Below are 19772 nucleotides of genomic sequence, written 5' to 3'. Positions count from 1 at the left end.
TAGAAAATAAGCAGAGAGCCATCAGGTATAATCCTCATCTTAGAGTTGATTACAGAGATGAGGAATCTTGAAACTTGAGGGTGCAATTACACACAGGATCAGTTAAGGACAGCCAATCGCTGCAACAGTTTTCTCAGCCTCGATTATTTCAGTGTTAATCAACTTCAGTCAGATTTGTCCTTCTAGAAAAAGACTTATTTTCATCACATTATTATTGAAAGACCTCAATGAATTATCCCTACCAACAGGGTAGAGCCCAGCATTGAAGGCTGTCCAGAATCTACCTGCACAAACATATTCCCTATAATAAACTCTCCCTTTTGCTTAAACTAGTGTGAATCTAGAATAAACTCTCCCTTTTGCTTAAACTACAGTGAATCTATATTTGCACTCAAGAGTCCTAATTTTGTTCCATCCTGTAGATGTATTTAGCTTCCTGTCCCTTGGTTCTCCTCACAGCAAAGACCACACAGAAAATGAAGTCCAGCAGACCACAGCACCCATAAGTTCTTATCCCCAAACCTGCAAATATACTTAGACCTGCACCTGTGCCTTCCCTGCCCCTTCCGATTACAAGGGGACAGTAACTTCCTCCTATGCTTCCACTGGGACATCTCCAAAGTCCGACACCCCCCTTCTGAATCCCACCTCCTCCTTCGTCTTCAGAAACCTGAAATTCCACTGATTTTCCCTCCTTCTCCTATGTGTTCACCCTCTGTCCATGGCTACCACGGCCAACTTCAGGCTGAATCACTCGCAGTGTAGACTTTATGAACCATGTCCCCAGAGATGTGCAGGCCAGGTCTCCATTTCCTCTTATTTTTTGCTGCTTGTTTCTGCCCTCCCCACTCCACTAAAACCACTCTCACCGGGGTTATAGATGACCTTCTTGTTCACAAATCTGAGGGATGTTTTCAGTCCTTTGCTCTCTTAATCTCTACCCAGGTCCTAACTCTATTAGCCATTTTTTTTCCTTCTGATAACTCCTCCCTTGGTTTCTGTCATAGCATATTATTCTGATTTTCCTCCTCTGTCTCAGTCTCTCTCTTAATCACGTGTGTTCATTCATCTGTCTTGAGCCACCCACTCTTCTTGTTTTGTACTGTCTCCTGGACCATCTCATCTTTTCTTTTGGCTTCTCTTATATGTTTTATGAAAACTGCCCATGTTTACCTTGAGGTTGAATCTCTTTCACCTGAACTTATTTCCTTTCCTTCTCCCACCAGGTAGAGTCAATAGATCAACAAGTTCAGATAGTTCCTCCGCTAAAACACCTGAAATCTATCCCCTTCCCACCACTGCTACTGCCACCTTCCTCACCGAAGCTTGTAACATCCCTCACCTGGACTCCTGCAGTCACCTCCTAACTGGTCTCCCTCATTCCACCCTGGCCACCCTACAATCCATTCTACTACAGAACCAGTTTCAAATGTTAACACGTCTATTCCATATCTTAAAACCTTCAATGACTTTTCAGCTTCTTACTATGAAACTGATGGTGTGTAAGGCCTATCGTGCTTGGCTTCTGCCTCTACCCTTATGACTTCATCTCCCACCACGTTCTTGCTGCAATGAACACTTTGGAGCCTTTCTCTCCGAGCTCTCTCCCTGCCACACTCTGGACTCATGTAGTGACCACATTCCTTTCATTTCCTCAACGAGGACTCGACCCATTGCCTCCTGACCTGGGCCCAAGCTGCCTCTCTCCTTCACTCAGCACATTCCTGCACACCCTGTAGTTCTAGCTCAGCTACTGCTTTACCGGGATGCCTCCTCTAACCACCCCCGGGTCCGGTTAGGTTCTCCTCGCATGTGTACTCATGGGCCCCTGTACTTCCTGTTGCAAAGTCCCCACCACGTGAATTTTCACTGCTTGTTAGTGAGGATGGGAAGAGGAAAGACGGGACCTATGTAGACCCCCGGCAGCCAGAACCTGGTACATAACAAGTGTTCAACAGATGTTTCCCATGAACCAATAAAGACTGATATTAAACTCACTCTTTATCCTGAATAACTCACTGCAGATAAGTGTGAATATATATTTAGCAAAGTATTTCCGGCTCTCATTGTAAAGTGTGGATTTAATCATTTTTAACAAATGTTTGGGTTTTTTTTCTCAAAGTCCTGAGTTAAAAACCTTCTGTGCCATACATTGTCGATAAAGCCTGGGCTGACTAACCTCTACCTGAATTTTAAAGTCAAAGTCACGCTGACCAGAGTGGGGAACGCCAGGTAGGCAACACTCCACTCAGCACCCGCCCTTAAAAAGGCTTCTGTTTTTATTTGGCTGTTTACACTATTTTGTTTGGTTAATTACAAAGAGGCCAATTCTTGTTCAGTATATTGAGAGATCTTTCTATAAACAAGAGTTCTCCAAAGTGGGAAGACTTGGGAGTTGGTGAATTCATTGCTGGGAGCCCCTGCATGGAAAGATCTTTTTCAGAGAGCTGTATTTTTTGAAAGCTGTTATTAGAGAACGGGTGGGCCAGATGAGTTCTAAAATCACAACTCGAAGCACCTATATTCCTATAAAGCTTTTATGAGATGAGTTATTTTATTCTCTTCCCTCCTTCCCATCCCCACCAGTGGTTGTGTTCCATTAACTTCAAGAACCCATCCTTATTATTTTATGATTTATAACTTTGTCTGTTCTTTAGAAATTGACTCTAATATATAATCATTTTAAATCACTAGATTATACTAAGTATATGCTGCATTTCTTTAGAAAAATGAGCAGGCGGAATTGTTGGATTTGTAAGATGTGCAGAGATGACTCTAGGAGGCCTCCTTCAAAGTAAGTAGCATGTAAATTATATTACCGTTATCATGTATATTTATCACATGATAAGTAGGTGTATGTTTATTCAACTGCTGTCTTAATATATTTTGCTCAGAAAGTAAAATTTGCATTTACACGTAATTCCACTAGAAGGGCAACCATGCGTTACACTAAGGTTCCATTTTCATTATTCATGGTTCACACTTGAGAATCCAGCAAGGTTAATGTTTTTAGAGAGTCTTTTACAAACAGATATTCTTGGGTTTTTTTTAAAGTCTTATATTGTTAAAATTTTATATGTTAAAATGAGATTCTTTCATCCAAACTATTTACATGGTTCAAACCCTCTATCTACAAAGCGCCAGACCTTCGTCCGTGGTCGGAAGAGGTGAGACTGGAGGGGTAACCAAATGCTCACCAAGCTCCCAGGTCTCTTCTACATTTTGCCATAACTCAAAGTGAAGCCATTCAGGTGGGGCCAGTGGCTATACTAAAACGGAAAGCGGAATGCCTGAGGAGGGTAACAAACCATTTGACTGGATTTGCTCACCCTGAAGAATCCCCAGGCCGAGGATCCCTGTTAGGTTAACCTGAGAGCCTGACCTCATCTGCATGGAGACTCAGTCGTGGCCACACATCCCTGCTGCAGTCGGAACTCCTGGTATGCAGGCTCCCACCCTGAGGTATCCAAACATCCAAAAATGCAAACCACCTACTGTGTGTTTGGAGGATGCAGAGTCTCCAGTGGTGGGTGGGAGAGACAGGAAGACCCAGAGCTCAGCATTTCAATTGACCAGTTGAGGCTGCTGAACTGCACAGGCCTGTGTGAGGAGGAAGACGAGAAGGCTGGTTTGGGAAGAGCTTCCTCTTCTGCTGACGATTCCCATAAAGCATCACCATCAACGCTTGCCTTCCTTCTACCTGCCCTGACACCCACCATCAGGGCCGGCGAAGGCCAAGGAAAGAGAATTCACATTCCTCACAAACCAAGAGATGACAGTCATTTGATAAGTGCTTAATGTTCTTGACCTAACTTAATGTTCAGGGTAACTTTGTGGATAATAAAACTGAAGCTTGGAGATTTTAAGTTAGACCAAAAGCTATCAAGTCCAGCCCAGGAATCAGAACCCAGGACTGCCAGACTCCAGACCCTCCTCATTCCTCTCTCCGCAATGTTGTGATGTCTCAGAATGCTCCCGTATCTGTTTGGTGCCTGCTCTCTCTCTGTCCAGAAGAAAGGAGGGGACACAAAAGTGGAGTCTGTTATTAGAAACTCCAGTGGATGAGGGGACAAAGGTGTTTAGAATTACCCTAAGGGAAACTGGTAGCCACGGGACAGCATGAAATTGGTGAAATACTCAGGAAAAATTACAAGCAAAAATGGGATTCAGCCAAAACCAAATTTTACTTCACAGCTTTACCCCCAACCATAATTACCCCAATCACAATGCATCTCCATAAACTCATGACCCTTAGAGGCACAGGTACTCCCTTGCCAACAATCACCAACACCAAACTTTGAGCTAACCCAGGACAGTGACGGCATCTCCTCTCACGCTGTAGCTTTTCTTCTCTCCTACATGACAGTTAGGTCTGCAGGACACCTTGCCAAGCACTTTTCATTTCGACGGATTGGCAAAGGTGATTTTAGGTTTCTGTTTTCAAAAGTTCTAATACGAGAAAGGAACAACGAGTCTGACACCGTTGCATGGAAATGTTTGTTGAAAACAATCTCAACGGCAGTGCACTGTTAAGCCTCAGTGCTGATGTGAACAGTCCATCTAGAACTAGCAAGTACCACCTGAACTTTCAGAAAACAAAGGATATTTGACCTTTCTAGGACTCCCAATATTTTTCTGTGTCCCAGGTTACTTTTTAACCTCTTTAACTAATCTTCTTTCGCTGTGTTAAGTACCTGCTAATGCAGATGGCTGTCACCTCAACACTGAGTACTGAGCTAACTATACCAGGTGATAGCCAATGGGCAGTGCTTGCTTGTATCTATAGTGGCTTTTGATTAGATGCGGTTATTAAAAATAGGAAAAGTAAGAACGTATCATAAACTGAGTGGCAATGAACGGACTGAGTATTTCAAAGGAGGGAAAGAAAGTGATTCTAAAGAACAGTCGCTTACCAATTCACCTCAAAAAGCCCACCAAAATGAAAGAAATGAAGTCTCGAAGCCAGTATCTTCCACAGATATTTTCAAAATGGTAAATAGCCTTTTTCATATGTTTAGGTCAAATGTAACTTGACATATTATTCACAGTGATAAAAACTAAAACTGTCAAGGTAAAAACATATAGAGCAAATAACTGACCAAGAAAAGATTTATACATAATAAATACAAAGTTATGCATGCCAATAGGTTTTGTGGATAAACTCTAAGAGTCTAATACATAAATGAGCAAACACATTGCTGGTGGCAGCGGCATACAATGTATAACCTTTTTAGAAGCATTGATTCTACTTCTGTTAATCTCTTAAGGAATTACCTTGACTGTGGGCATGGCAAGCCTCAATGACAGCTGCGTTATTTTGGTTTTATTGGTGAAAAATTAGAAATGATCAAAACACTCATTGAGAATAATTATGTAAACTATGGAATGCCCCCTTGTAGAATACTTCATGGTCACTATAAATGATACTGACTCCCAGTGATTATAAATTTACAATTACTCATCTAAAGATAAGAGAATAAATATCTCCCTAATCAAAAAAATACATAAATTTACAATTATAAATTATAACACTATAAATTGTGAAGACATAAAAGGCTTATTAAAAGGGTATATATGCATATGTATATGTATGTGTGTGTGTATATACACGTATGTACACACCCCACACACATATAAAGTATGCGCACACATATGCAGAGAATGATTGCTTCTTGGTTAAAAGCACACAAACATGCATACAACCAAAAAACTAAAAAGAAATACATCAAAATATTAACAATGGTAATCTGGGCCGCAGAGATTATAAAACTCTGGTTCTTTGTCTTTTAAAATTTATTTCATCAGATTTTCATGTTTTTTCTACTTTTATATTTTTATAATTCTAATCACTTAGAAAGTAAAAATAAAACGTAAAAGATCACTGGAAAATAAATTTCCACCCAAAACTACACACAAATAGAGTATAACTATATTTGGGCATTATTTTCAAGATAGCATATTTCTATTTAGTTCAGAAAAAGCTTGAGAATATTTTAGTGCAATGAGCACCTTTTGTTTCTTTTCAAAGCCTTACTTTGGAGGAAGCATTACAGTGGGCCCAGTCTTTTGAAAAGTTGATGGCTACGAAATGTGAGTATCATGTACATATCATTTTTTTAATAACTAGTCAGTTTTATTCTCGGAGGAAGATGAGGGAACTTGGTGATGTATGTTTGCTGCTCTTCTCATAGCCTTCTAAACGGCAACTGCCACGGTTACAAAAAGAAACCTGAAAATAGTTTGCCGTGTCAACCAGTACTATTTTCTTTGGTGTGAATTAAAGCAAGATTAGTCATTGTGAATACTTATTCTTCACAAGTATATGTGTAAAATCCCTTGGAAAATATGCTTAAATAGTAACACATACTGAAATATACTGCCTTCCTCTAGCTTTCTAAAGTTATAATTTTTAAAAAAAACTAACAATTTCCTCTTCCTAGTGCCTTGGGACGTAAGAATAAATTTGAGTTTTGATATTCTAAAAATCCTCAAAGTTTGCTTCTAACTTTATCAGTGTCTGATTTAAGTGGGACTGCATATAAGTCCATAGTTAGTTATATGTAAGTGTCAGAATTCAGATGGTATAAATGGAAGATGATAGCAGTGGAGGTGAGGAAGACAAAGTCACAGGCTCAACACAAGACAAATGAAGGAGCAGTCAACTGTGTCTGGGGTAGGAAACTGGGAGGCTGTAGGAAATGATAAACACCAGAAGACAGGTACAGAGAAAAATTAGGGCGCACTCAAAGAAAATTCCTCTGTTTGCTGAACTTGGTACTTTTTTCAAAATGCAGTTTGTTCCCCTCAAATGTCTGCTACTGATTTGCTCTATATCTTTTTTTATTTGAGATTCCCTGTTAGCTCCTCTGTGAACGTTTAATCTGTTTACATCTATTGACTGTGGGAGGGGAGTTAGCTGTGATACCCAAGGTTTAAATTGGCAGGGGTGCCAGCAGTTATTCTGGGCAGGGTGCTTCCTGTCCCCCAAGGCTCGCCATGTTCCTGGGGTGCTGCCTGCTCTTCTCGACTCAAGGGCCCCCACCCCCCAACTCCTGTTCGGAGACAGCTGTCGCCACCTGGCCTCGAGGGCCATGGCACAGGTGCGGACCCCTGGCTACTCCTACTGAAACACCTTAGCCAGCCGGCCTGGCTCTTATTCCACGGCGCCCACAGTGCTGGGACCCACAGCTCCAGGCTCTGTCACCACCTGAGGGCCCACCTCAGGTAGCAGCCCTCCCCAGTGGGCACAGAGGGCCACGCTTTCTTTCTCTGACGCCACCATCCCCGCCTCTCACTTTTCAGGTGTACCTCCTAGTTTGTGATCCGGTTTGCCAGCATGATTGCAAATTTTAAGATAGGTACCCTTTTGGTCAATTTTAGGACATTGGTATAGGAGAAAGAGACTAAAGTGTATGTTCAGTTGGCTATCCTGACTGATCCTCTGTTAATAATTCAGAGTTCGTCCCAAGCCCCAGTAATCCATATTGTGCAGCATTGCCAGATTAATCTCCCTCTTGGAGTTTATTATTCTTCATCTGCAAAACGGCATAATATCATGTATCCTTTCAGCATTCCTGTGCAGGTTAAATATACACCCCCTCGCTCAATGCCTGATACAGAGGAGACACACAATGACTGAGAGTTATTTCTCTTAGAAATAAAGCGCTTGTCTTGAATAGCATTCCTTTTTCTCTACTGCCCACCCAAAAGTCCAAAATCTCCAACTTGGTTTTCAGGACTCTATACCCAACCTAACGCACTTTCTAACACTTACCTCCAGCTCTGTCCCTACACGTGACATGCCCTTCTGCCCTTGTGATGTCTGCCCCATCTTCTACATGTCCAACTCTCCTGGTTCAGGCTTTTGCCTATCTGTCTCCTCTATCTACCCTGCCCATCCTTAAAGGTAAAATTCAAGTTCCACTTTCTCCTTTTGGAAACCTCCTGGAAATATTTTTCTCTCTCTTTTCTATTTGATAGTATCATTATTTACTTTGCTTCTAATTATAGCAATTTCGTGTACTGGGTTTTTTCCCGCAGCTGCTTTCTCACTAGATTGTAAATTCCCTTAGCGCACAGATCACTTCTCATCCACCTTTCATCTTACCTCCCAGAGGCCGAAATTGTGCTTTGTACCTAATGGGCGTGCAATAAATGTTCAATGAATAAATACAAGACAAATATTAGTAAGAAAAGATCAAAACGCCAAACCATATTGTGTAAGAGTTCTGTGCCAATCCTGGCAGCCTCATAAACTAAGTGAATAAAGTTAATTACTCAGAAAAAATGTTCAAGTGGGATCTTGGCTAGAATTAGCAATTCAGAGATCTAGCATCACAAGAATAAGTAAAGTCTAAAGAAAAGATGAGGACAGGAAAACAGCATACTGCTCTTTACAAAAATCGCCAAAAACAGGGTACTAACCTTACCAGAAATTGAATTACTGTGAAATTCATGTAAAAATTCAACAATCGTGTAATAAAAAGGTGATAAAACAAATCATTCTACGGGACACGCAATCAGAAAGATAAAACTAAGAATACAAACATTAAATGTGCCAGAGAATAGACTGCGTTTACATTAACTAAGCACAGGAGTAAAACGCATCCTCTAGCTAAGACACACAGATGCCTCCACACAGATTAAAAAGCAATTTCTAAGAATACGTAGTTCAGAAACCCACATGGCAAAGATTCTCACAAGAGGCAAATTTTGAGCTGGGACTTAAATGACTCATATTGTTGTAAAATGATAAAGAGTTCTGACTGTAAGTACTTTAAAGATAGGAAACGGTTTTAAAAGAAGTAAGTACAGTGAAGACAAATGAGTGCTTCTTTCAATGAAGAAATGTAATGTGTAGTATTCCTCGGGATTTGGTGTGAAGACTGGTCTCATTAAAAAAATCTCCACAATGAATTAAAGAGATAGTACCCTGCAGAAGTTCCAAGTTTACAGATGATAGAAAGTCCTTCAAGTTTCCAAACATCCAAGATTTTAGGAAAAATTTATTTTCAAATGGGCATAAAAGTAGTAATAACTTTTTTTTTTTAATTTTATTTTTGGCTGCATCGGGTCTTCGTTGCTGCCAGCGGGGGCTACTCTTCGTTGCGGTGCACGGGCTTCTCATTGCGGCGGCTTCTCTTGTTGCGGATCATGGGCTTTAGTCACGTGGGCTTCAGGAGTTGTGGCGTGTGGGCTCAGTAGTTGTGGCTCGCGGGCTCTAGAGTGCAGGCTCAGTAGTTGTGGCGCACAGGCTTCCCGGACCAGGGCTCGAACCCATGTCCCCTGCATTGGCAGGTGGATTCTTAACCACTGCGATACCAGGGAACACCAATGATCCCCTAAAAGTTGAGGACTCTACAAACTGGAAAGGTCAAGACTAAAAAAGAATTAAAATCAAAACTTTGATTAATCAAAGTTTTATATTTGATTTTGATTAAAATATCCGAAAAGAATGCCAGAAAAGAAGGCAGAAGGCTCATACACAAATAATATTTTTTGGCCAAATCTCAAAATATGAGGGTAGAGGTTTCCCACTAATATTCGAGTAAAGTATGCTTAATATAAATAAAAATAAGTTTAAAAGGGCAACTAATGCCCTTGGATGAGTCATTCAACCTTCCATGTGTCTGGCTGACCTTCCTGGCACTGGACAGTACAGTGAAAGAGGCCTAGAGGGTCACTGTGCTCAGCTCATGTGCACCCTCTAGAGGAAGGAGAGAGACAAACAGGAAAGCCAACTAATAGCTTAATTAATTCCAGAACGTAGTAAGTACTTTGAAGAAACTAAAACCAGGTCGCATGACAAAGAAAGACAGGAGTAAGAGGGAAATTCAACGGGATGATTAGAGACAAACTGTCCAAAGGTGTAAAATTTGAGCTAAGAACTGAATGACAAGAAGCGGCCAGCCATACTGGGGTCTGGGGGCAGAGCGGCCCAAGCAGAGGAAAACCATGTTCAGAAGACCCTGAGATATGAATGAAGCTAGTGTCTTCAATTGACCAAAGAAATTCAGCCTAACAGGAGCACAGGGCCTTACAGGCCACATGAAAGACCTTAAATGCAAAGTAACAAGCATTAATGTGCTTTGAGAAATACCCTCTGAGGGTGGGGGAGGGCAAGGGAGGGGAGGAGATTAAGAGATACAAACTACTGGGTATAAAACACAGAAGACCCAAGGATGCAATCTACAGTATAGGGAATACTGCCAATGTTTTATGATAACTTTATATGGAGTATGATCTATAAAAATATCAAATCACTATGTTGTATCCCTGACACTAACATAATATTGTAAGTCAATAAAAGTACGCGTTAGTTCTCTTCTGAAGAAAAGAAGCAGAGAGACTAGTTAGAAGGCTATTTCAATAAACCAGGTAAGACTGCAACTCAGTAGGGAAGACAAAACCTGGAGTAATTAGCATATAGATGCTAATCGAAGCCATGGCCCTATGAGTTCACTTAGAGGGAGAGTTCAGAGAGAGGTGAGCACAGACCCAGACGTGGAGCTTAGATGCACACCAATATTTCCATATCCAGAGAAGAGGAGGAGTCTGTGAAGATGTTAAAGGAGCATCAAGTGAGTGAAGAATGACCAGGACAGCATATCATCATGGGAGGCAAAGAAGAGAGCGTTTCAGGAAGGGACGGGTGCACTGTGTCTAAGGCTGCTGGGAAGTCAGGTAAGATGTGGAAGGAACAGCGACCATCGGGAGTGGCAACGTGAAGTCAATTGTGCTGAGATGAGAGCAGCCTGGGGGCCATGGTGGAGATGGACTGGACAAGAGGAAGCAAGGCAGATGATACAGGGAATTATTTACATAAATATTGCTGTGAAGTTCATCAGAGAAAAGCACAGAGACTGGAAGGAAGCGTGAATGCGGTCCACATTGGGCATAAAGAGTCAGTAGTTGTTATTGGTTTTACTTGGGAAATACAGCAGCATATTTGCAGACGATGGCAACCATTAGAGAGGAAGAAACGGATGACACAGAATAGAGTGGAGGCGACTTTAAGAGCAAAGGAGAAGTGCAAGGCAACAGGGAAAGCAAATCAGGTGGGAGCCACAAATGAACTGTTTGGCCCACCCAAAAAGCAACTGGGATCCTTTCCTCTCGGGAGGAGAGTCAGAAAGGGCAGGTACCAGCAGAGGTAGGTTGGTTGATTGGGTGGAGAGAAGGTGAGGGAATCTCCACCTAATCAAACCTGTGTTCTCAGCTGAGTTTGAAGCAGGGTCATCAGCAGCTGAGGAGAGGATGAGTTGGCATTGTGAAAGGAGGGGATAGGAAATAGTTTCTGGAGAGTTGGAGAGTCACGATATTAGGGGAGGATAGTAGGATGACAGAGGGTAATGCTGAGTGCCCATTTTAAAATTTGCAGTGATGATTTCAAGTGAGAAAGTACAATTGTGTATTCTTCCATGGCCTGTTGTGTGCACTCCGGCACAGACACAAGAGCAGACATACAGTTAAGCCCTTCTGGATCGGCAAGGGTTCTGAATCCCAGAATTTGCATCAATCTTAATTTTGGCCAAAATCATCCTTAAATGTACTGAACGCTTCCCTCCCTTTCTCAGTGATCACAGTCACCGTGGACAGCCTTGGAAATGCCAGATGGAAAGTGTAGGATTCTCGTAGTGGTGAAGGCGCCGTAGTGCATCACGGCAGAGAGTGGACACTACAAGTCACTGGGGGATGTTGTCGTTCCCTCCTGTGTGTTCCCTCAGCTCTCCTCGTCCGTGAGATTCTGTGCTGCTCACTGGGGACTGGCAGCTCCCTACACCACCCTTTAGTCTCAGCGCTGCTGCCCACAGCTGTCGCCATGGTTCCCCTCGCCATCCCTCATACTCCCCATGCTGCCATGCCTCACCCTTCCCACTAGCACTTTTGTCTTCTTTAACTTCTCACGCATGTCCTCACCTTGCAGGGAAAACAACAACAAACCTGGCCTTCTGTAGACCTCAATGTTCAGTTAGTACATTTTCTGTCTCGCTCTCAAGAAACCAAAAAGTAACAACTTGCCAGGTATAATCCTCTGTCCTTTGGTGCTTCCTGGATGCTGAGTAATTAGAGCCTGCCTCTTTACTTTTCAAAATCTACAGGCAGTCTCTTTAAAATACAGAAGCACGAGGGACCCAAAAGCCTGGGTTAACAAACATTTCTTTACTGGGTACCTGTTACCCGTCAGGCAGCACGCAGGCGTGGGGCACGCAGAGGTGAGTGACTGCCGTGCTTGTTCTCAAAGGGCTTGCAGGCGAGCGGAGAGTAAGAGAAATAAATCAACAAACAGAACAGACTGTGGTACAGAGGGAGATACAATGAGAATGAAAATAAGTGTGGACTAGGTGCTGCTTGTCAACTGACAGGAAGCACTTATCTAACCTGCTGTGGGGACAGGGGCTTCAGAGAGATTTTCTTCAGAAACTGAGATAGCAAACCTGAGTCTTAGATCAGGGTATAAAGCCCGCCACACATACAGCAGGAACTGCATATACAGCAGCATGGCAGTAACACACTACCTGGCCAGGAAGAGCAAGGTGCAAACCAGGACGGTGTTCAGGCATGACAGGATGAGGCTGGAGAGGTAGACAGTGCGGTATCCTCATGGGCCTTGCAGCCACTGCCGAGAGGTAGGGGTTTTACCATTAGAGCAATGGGAAAGGTTGAAGGCTATAAATAAAGGGCCATGGCCAGATTTTCGTTTTACAGATTTTTCTCTAATAAGAGTGCAGAAAAGATTGAAAGCAGATCAGATGGATAAACTTAAGCTTTTTCAGATTAGATATTTTACAAATATTCCCCCAAAATCATAAACAAAAGTAACATGTAAAGGTAAAACCGAAGATAATGCCATAAGTAAAACAGATAGTGTCTTTAATATACAAAGAGACCTGGAAATTCAAGAAAACAGTAACAATGCAAAAGAAAAATGGACAAAAAAATTTGAAATTCACAGAAAGAAAAGAAATGGTCTGGAATAAAGAAAAAATGTTTAAGCATTAATATTTTTAAAACACAAATTTAAATAACTACAAGTCACTAGTCTTACCCAATCTGATTGGGAAGGAAGGAGTGTGTAGACATGTCAACACTGCTATTACTAATGAAAAACAATGAAATATTTCTGAAAGCAATTTTATAATAGGTATCAAGAGTCTCCAAAAATATTACATCATCAACCTAGTAATTCTACTCTTTTAATTCTAGGGAAGTAATTAGAGACGCAAAGATTTATAAACCAAAATGGTCAATGTAGAATACGTTGCAACATATAAAGGGGAAATAATCTAAATATTCGATAATGGTAGCACGGCTAAATATAATACAGTGTAGTAGTCCTGCAATGGACTGTTACATGATCTTTAAGAGTAAACAGGAGGGAAAAAAAAGAGTAAATAAGAGAAAGTGTTTGCTACACCATATTAAGTATGAAAGAGTGATACAAAATTGCTTTCATTGTATAATGCCAATAAGGTAATTTGAGAGTGTGTCTGTATTTGTGAAGATGAATGAATACTGTTTAGGTAGAAAGTTAAATGAATACTGCTTAGGTAGGAAGTTAAACATGAACAAAGGACTGAAAGAGTGAAAGGAAATATGTCAAGTTGTTAACAAATTTCTGTATTTAAGTTGCTTTTATAATAATACAGCAAACAGAAGTTAGGAGAAAACCCAGAAATGATTAATATCATACAAGCCAAACCAGAGAATTTCAATGAAACAGACTTATTTTAAAACTTCACAGAGGCTGGTAGAATTATGGAATTCATTTTCCCCAGTTGTACATATTAAAAATAAAATGGATTTAACATAGTTTTAGACACTTTTCTGGTGGCAGACTGCCACACAGCCCATTTTTAGGATTTAATGATGCCATGAGCCTTGCCGCCTTGCAGAAAACAATCCTGGAATAGATGGGCCACCATTCTGACTCAGACAAGAGGAATGTCATGTTTCCTTTCTATTTACATCAAGATACCAGCATGTGTCACAGAAATACTAATTTCAGTGACTAAGCTGTAAAGAATACACCAGGGAGTCCCAAAGGCACCACTCTCATTCTTCAAGGAAAAAGCACACACTAGGTGTGACATAAACCTAGTTCTTCCAGCTTCTCAGTTTAATGAGCAGTTCTCCTATTTATCCCTATTACCCTGTTCAAGCAGAATCACGGTCTCTGGAGCGTTAGTGCTCAGAAAGGAGCATCATTTAAAACCTCAGAACGGGCCGCACTGGGCTGCATCGCCTAATTTGGAAAAGGCTTTCCCACCTTGTAATCCCCTTGTTGTATGAGTCAATAGAAATTCTAAAGTGAGCAATTCAGTTCTGACTTTAATAACTGCTTGGATTCCTAGAACACTTTCTTTTTCTTATAAATTTATTTATTTATTTTGGCTGCGTTGGGTCTCCGTTGCTGAGCGCAGGCTTTCTCTAGTTGCGGCGAGCAGGGGCTACTCTTCCTTGCAGTGCACGGGCTTCTCATTGCGGTGACTTCCCTTGTGGAACACGGGCTCTAGGTGCGTGGGCTTCAATAGTTGTGGCACGTGGGCTCATAGCCATGTCTCACGGGCTCTAGAGCGCAGACTCAGTAGTTGTGGCACACGGGCTTAGTTGCTCTGAAGCATGTGGGATCTTCCGAGACCAGGGCTCGAACCCAAATCCCCGCATTGGCAGGCGGATTCTTAACCACTGCGCCACTAGGGAAGTCCCCCTGGAACACTTTTGTACAACTATTTTCAGCTGCTTAACTTACATAGCATAACAATTAGCCTAATGAAGACAAAATTCTATAAAACATACCAATCATATGAGCTACTTGTTCTACACACCAGAGTCCTATCCATAATATCAGACAAGTTCAAGCGGTCCAGGTCAGCTTTCACTAGGATATGATACAGTAATACGTGGTACTACAATCTCACTAATCTACAAGGTGCATTTCTTGTTCATGCTACACAATGACTGGGTCAACTGTAGCTCTGTTGCAGGTCTTTATTCTGGCCTTCAGACTAAAGGAGCAGTTCTTCCAGAATGCGTCCTTCTCACGTTTTTTTTTTCTTTTTTTGGGGGGAGCAATGGCAGAACCACCTGATAGTCCCCCTGAAGCCTTCTGCCCGAACTGCACATGACACTGTGCATGGGTGTCACTGGCTGACACAAGTCCAACAAGCAAGGCTGAAATACGTGGGACATGAAAGTACAATCCTCCTCCAAGAAGGGCAGGAATAACTGAGAACAATACCACCGTCTACCACATCGGGTATCTATATAAAAATATATGTGGGGCTTCCCTGGTGGCGCAGTGGTTGAGAGTCTGCCTGCTGATGCAGGCGATGAGGGTTCGTGCCCCAGTCCAGGAGGATCCCACATGCCGCGGAGCGGCTGGGCCCGTGAGCCATGGCCGCTGAGCCTGCGCATCTGGAGCCTGTGCTCCACGGCGGGAGAGGCCACGGCAGTGAGAGGCCCGAGTACCGCAAAAAAAAAAGAAAAAGAGTTAAAAAATATATGTGGCACCACACGGATGGGCTCCTCAGCAGAGGACTTGGGAATGTTGAGAACTGTTGAACCATTAGGCCAGCCCCAGAAGACCCTTCCTCCACTCAATCAGGAGGGAAGGTGAAAAAGGCAGATACAGATGCAGGCAGCTTCTAGAATAAGAATCCCTAAACATTTTACTATACAGTTAAGCTAAACATAAATATAAACACAAATTCGGAATACTATAACATGTAATCTAACACTGGTTTCCAAATTATCCCCCCACCTGCCCCCCACCCCATCCGCTTAACCCACGCAAGCAGCCTGGTGGCTAAGTCTCATTCCAGGATCTGTAGATGTCATCTGGTAGCTTGTTTTTTTTCCTATTCCATAACTCATTTATTTTAGGATCCTTATTTTCTGTTCCTAATGAAGCACTCAGTCAAAATTTCTCTAAGTACAAAGTATAAAAAATTGCTTTTTATTTTCTTAAATAGGCTTCTAATTCTTTCAATATACACGGCAAATTACTAGCTTCCAGCTTCACTTGTTGTGCCAGAAATGGCTTTCTGTTTTGATTTGTTTTGTTTTTTGGCTTGCCTACCCATTCAGCTGTTTCTCTAACAGGAATACCAATTGCTACATCTGTATTCTCTGACCCCAGCTTTCTGTGTCTGTGGTGAGGTGAGGCACATCTTAAAGTTAATTGTTGTGAAAACAAACTTCTTGTTTTAAGTGTAAGGTAAAATATATTCCCCCGTTGGGTAGAAATACCAAATCCATATCCTTTCCCTGTTACATTTTTATACAAGCCCTACCCCCATCTCGTCTGTCCTCTCAACTCAAACAATGCTTCTTTTGAACCATCTCCCACCCAATGTCGTGAAGGCTACACTTGCTCCCATGATACTAATGAACCAAGCTCTAATTCTGTGTCTTCCTAGGATAGCACATTTCTTGCAGATCAACAGCTTTCCCCAACCCTAATGCCTCCTTAGAAGGTGTTATTAGAATCTGCCTCTGTTTGAGTTTTTCTCTTGAATACAGAATACCTTAATTTTTGTCTTTATTTTTGTATCAGTGCTGACAGAGCAGTAGAAGCCAAGGAGTCAAGGAGCCTGGCTTTCTGGTGCTAGGAAACTCATTAGATCCAATCTCTAATGTGAAGATCTAGGAAAATATGATTTTACTCACCATTGCTATTCCCTCTGATTACTATCATTTCTTGTAACAGTTAACAATACTAAGACACTGTTAGTCAAAATCCTATGTTTCATCACGTGTTCAATGCGCCTACATACACATTTCTGTCACTATCACTGGAAAGTTACATTGCCTTATCATTTTGCAATTCAATTGCTCAGATATGCCAAGAGACTTCCTAGTCACCAAAAGAAGTTTAATATTTTTCTCAGAGGGTTCATCTTGAATCTTGAGAATACTTGATCCCCCCAAAGATTCTGACTAATGTGTTAGATTTGTGAAAACTCACTTAACCCTCTTCTTCAAACACTGGTGCCCACAAGATAGTGGCTCAATTGGGAAAGTTCCTCCCACACGTTTGCCCCTATCTTCCCACTTCAGAAAAGACCAGAGCTGAGGATGCCCACTGATCCTGGCATCAAGTGCCACTTAATGGTTGTTCTGCACATCCTCACTGTCCTGTTCTGGATTTTGAGGTAGTTCCCAACACCCTATCCAAATTCCATTCCCTGCCTCATCCTTCATTTCTGGTGTGAACCATAAACCATGGATATGAAGTTGAATTGTTCATTATCCATGTTCTCCTGCTCTAACTGGATATGAGAAACACCCCAGGCTACACAGCCTCATCAGTTTATCACTTCTACATGGTCTGGACATTTTCCTTTCAACCCTGACCTGCCTGTTTAGATTCTAAACCTTGCTCTTACCCTCCAGGTTGTATTGAGGTTTTAGATTTTTCATGTCAGGTTCATGATCAGAGCTCTCTCCCACTGAGGCCATTTAAGTCCTGTTTCTGGGTCCTTGTGACCTATTCCATCCTAGACCCAGCCACACTAGTGGGCATTTTTCTCTGAGTAACACGGAATAAAGGAATGAAGGAATGATCCCACCACTAACTAGCACTGTCAAAACATGCTTCAGATGCATAGATGTAACTAAGATGTAGGGTGTGTATGTGTGTGTGTGTGTGTGTGTGTGTGTGTGTGTGTGTGTGTATCATTATATAATACTCACTTGTTAAATAATTTGGGAGCTCTGATTCAGATGTTAGTTTTAAACTGCATTACATATTGTTCAGATATTTTTAGGATGCTGACCCAGGAAAATAAAATGATTTCTCCTCTACTTTTAGATGGTCCGGTAGTCTATGCAGCATACTTAAAAATGGAGCACAGTGATGAAAATATTAAATTCTGGATGGCGTGTGAAACCTATAAGAAAGTTGCCTCACAGAGGAGCAGAACTTCTAGAGCCAAGAAGCTTTATAGGACTTACATCCAGCCACAGTCCCCTAGAGAGGTAACCACACCTGACAATGCCGGCAACCGGAAATCAATACACCCCAGGAAAGTGTTAGTGTCTGTCAAGCACACGTATGTGCCAGCACTTTACAGCCAGTACCTCCTATATTGCTATGTAGTCAGTATTGTTAACCTTATTTTACAGATAAGAAACCTGAGAATCTGAGAAGTTAATTTAACTTCTTCAGTGTCACACAGCAGCTAAGTAGGAAAGTTAGGCCTGTCTGGCTCCAAAGCCTCTCCTCATTAAGTTATCTTAATTCCCAGGAAAGTGAAAAAAAAAAAAAGAAGTCCTTGTAAAAACTGACTCTGCTACAAGAAACAACAGATAGAATAGACGTGGTGACTTCCCCAGTGAGGGTGGGCAAAGTGTGCCATCACCGCTCACCTTAGTTTAAAACCAGCAAACCCAGCGAACATTCACGCCGACATGCCTGCCAATCACTTACAACTGGAGGAAGGAAATAAAGAGCCATGAATGAAACGGACACCCTGAGACTCCTGCTGGTGGAGAGAAAATGAGGAATGAAAGTTCTGGTCAAGAGGAAGGGTAGAGGGTGGTTCATGAGATTCCTGTCTTTCAGGAGAGTCCAACATTACCGACTTGTTCCTCAAAACTCTTGTCTGGAAAATACTTGGTTTATTGAATAACCACTTCTCTCCTCTATTTCTCCACTTCTCTTCACTTTCTTCCCATTTCAGGGCATAGTCAGTTAAATCAACGTTCATGACTGTTTAAGGAAGATAAACTTCAAAATAGCCCCGATTTCCCTTTACTTTAAAAGAGGCCTCCATCTCATAAACTCCTTGCTTGCAGACTCCACTAACACACCACTTGCATCTGCCTAAGGAAGCAACGGTTTCTGGTATTTCCCTGGTCTTGGCCCTCATGTTTTGTTGTGGTGGGGGGCGGGGCGGGGTGTTTTTTTTTTAAATCTGGGATGTGGAGTTGGATGTTTACTTTTTCAAAAGCAAGTAGCTTATCTCTTATCAGTCTTTTAAGATACCAATGAAACTGCAAACAAAATTACCCTATTCCACTGAAAAGGAGAGGAGGAAAAAAATTAAACCTTTCCATTCCATTTTCAACTTCAATTATGCCTACTTATGTTCTACATGTAATTTCACTTTTCAGATTAACATTGACAGTTCGACAAGAGAAACCATCATCAAGAATATTCAAGAACCCACTCAAACTTGTTTTGAAGAGGCTCAAAAAATAGTGCATATGCACATGGAAAGGGATTCCTATCCCAGGTTTCTAAAGTCAGAAATGTACCAGAAACTTCTGAAGACTATTCAACCCAACAACAATTCTTGACCACCACTCAAAAGTTTAAATTGAAGCTGGTATACTGAAAGTCCTGGCTTTGTGCTTTTAATATATATATATAAAAAAAAAAATCTGGGCTTCCCTGGTGGCACAGTGGTTAAGAAGAATCCACTTGCCAATGCAGGGGACACGGGTTTGAGCCCTGGGCCGGGAAGATCCCACATGCTGCGGAGCAACTAAGCCCGTGCGCCACAACTACTGAGCCTGCACTCTAGACCCCATGAGCCACAACTACTGAAGCCCGCGCGCCTAGAGCCTAAGCTCTGCAACAGGAGAAGCCACCGCAATGAGAAGCCTGCGCACCACAACAAAGAGTAGCCCCCACTCGCCGCAACTAGAGAAAGCCCGCGTGCAGCAACAAAGACCCAATGCAGCCAAAAATAAATAAATTAAATACATAAATTAAAAAAAAAATCAGAAATGGAGTAGGAATGAAATAGAAGAAATCAAACTAT

At 41.9% G+C, this 19772-nt stretch overlaps 1 protein-coding gene and 1 long non-coding RNA gene across 4 annotated transcripts in view; one reads left to right on the top strand and one right to left on the bottom strand.

Moving 5' to 3' along the window:
- The window catches only part of LOC307186600, a 429363-nt gene that overhangs the window by 104306 nt on the left and 305285 nt on the right, over positions 1 to 19772 (bottom strand). The gene's annotated exons all lie outside the window — the stretch shown is intronic.
- Positions 2730 to 19357, top strand: RGS13 (regulator of G protein signaling 13; the record flags this gene model as incomplete). The annotated part of the gene is made up of 4 exons (XM_079921880.1): positions 2730 to 2794; positions 6029 to 6090; positions 17816 to 17982; positions 19120 to 19357. The coding sequence occupies 4 exons, from the start codon at positions 2730 to 2732 to the stop codon at positions 19303 to 19305; spliced, it is 480 nt and encodes a 159-aa protein (XP_079778006.1). The 3' UTR covers positions 19306 to 19357.

This window comes from Stenella coeruleoalba, assembly GCF_951394435.1.
Source record: "Stenella coeruleoalba genome assembly, chromosome: 1".
Taxonomy (NCBI): domain Eukaryota; kingdom Metazoa; phylum Chordata; class Mammalia; order Artiodactyla; family Delphinidae; genus Stenella; species Stenella coeruleoalba.
This window is presented reverse-complemented; position numbering and strand designations above follow the sequence as displayed.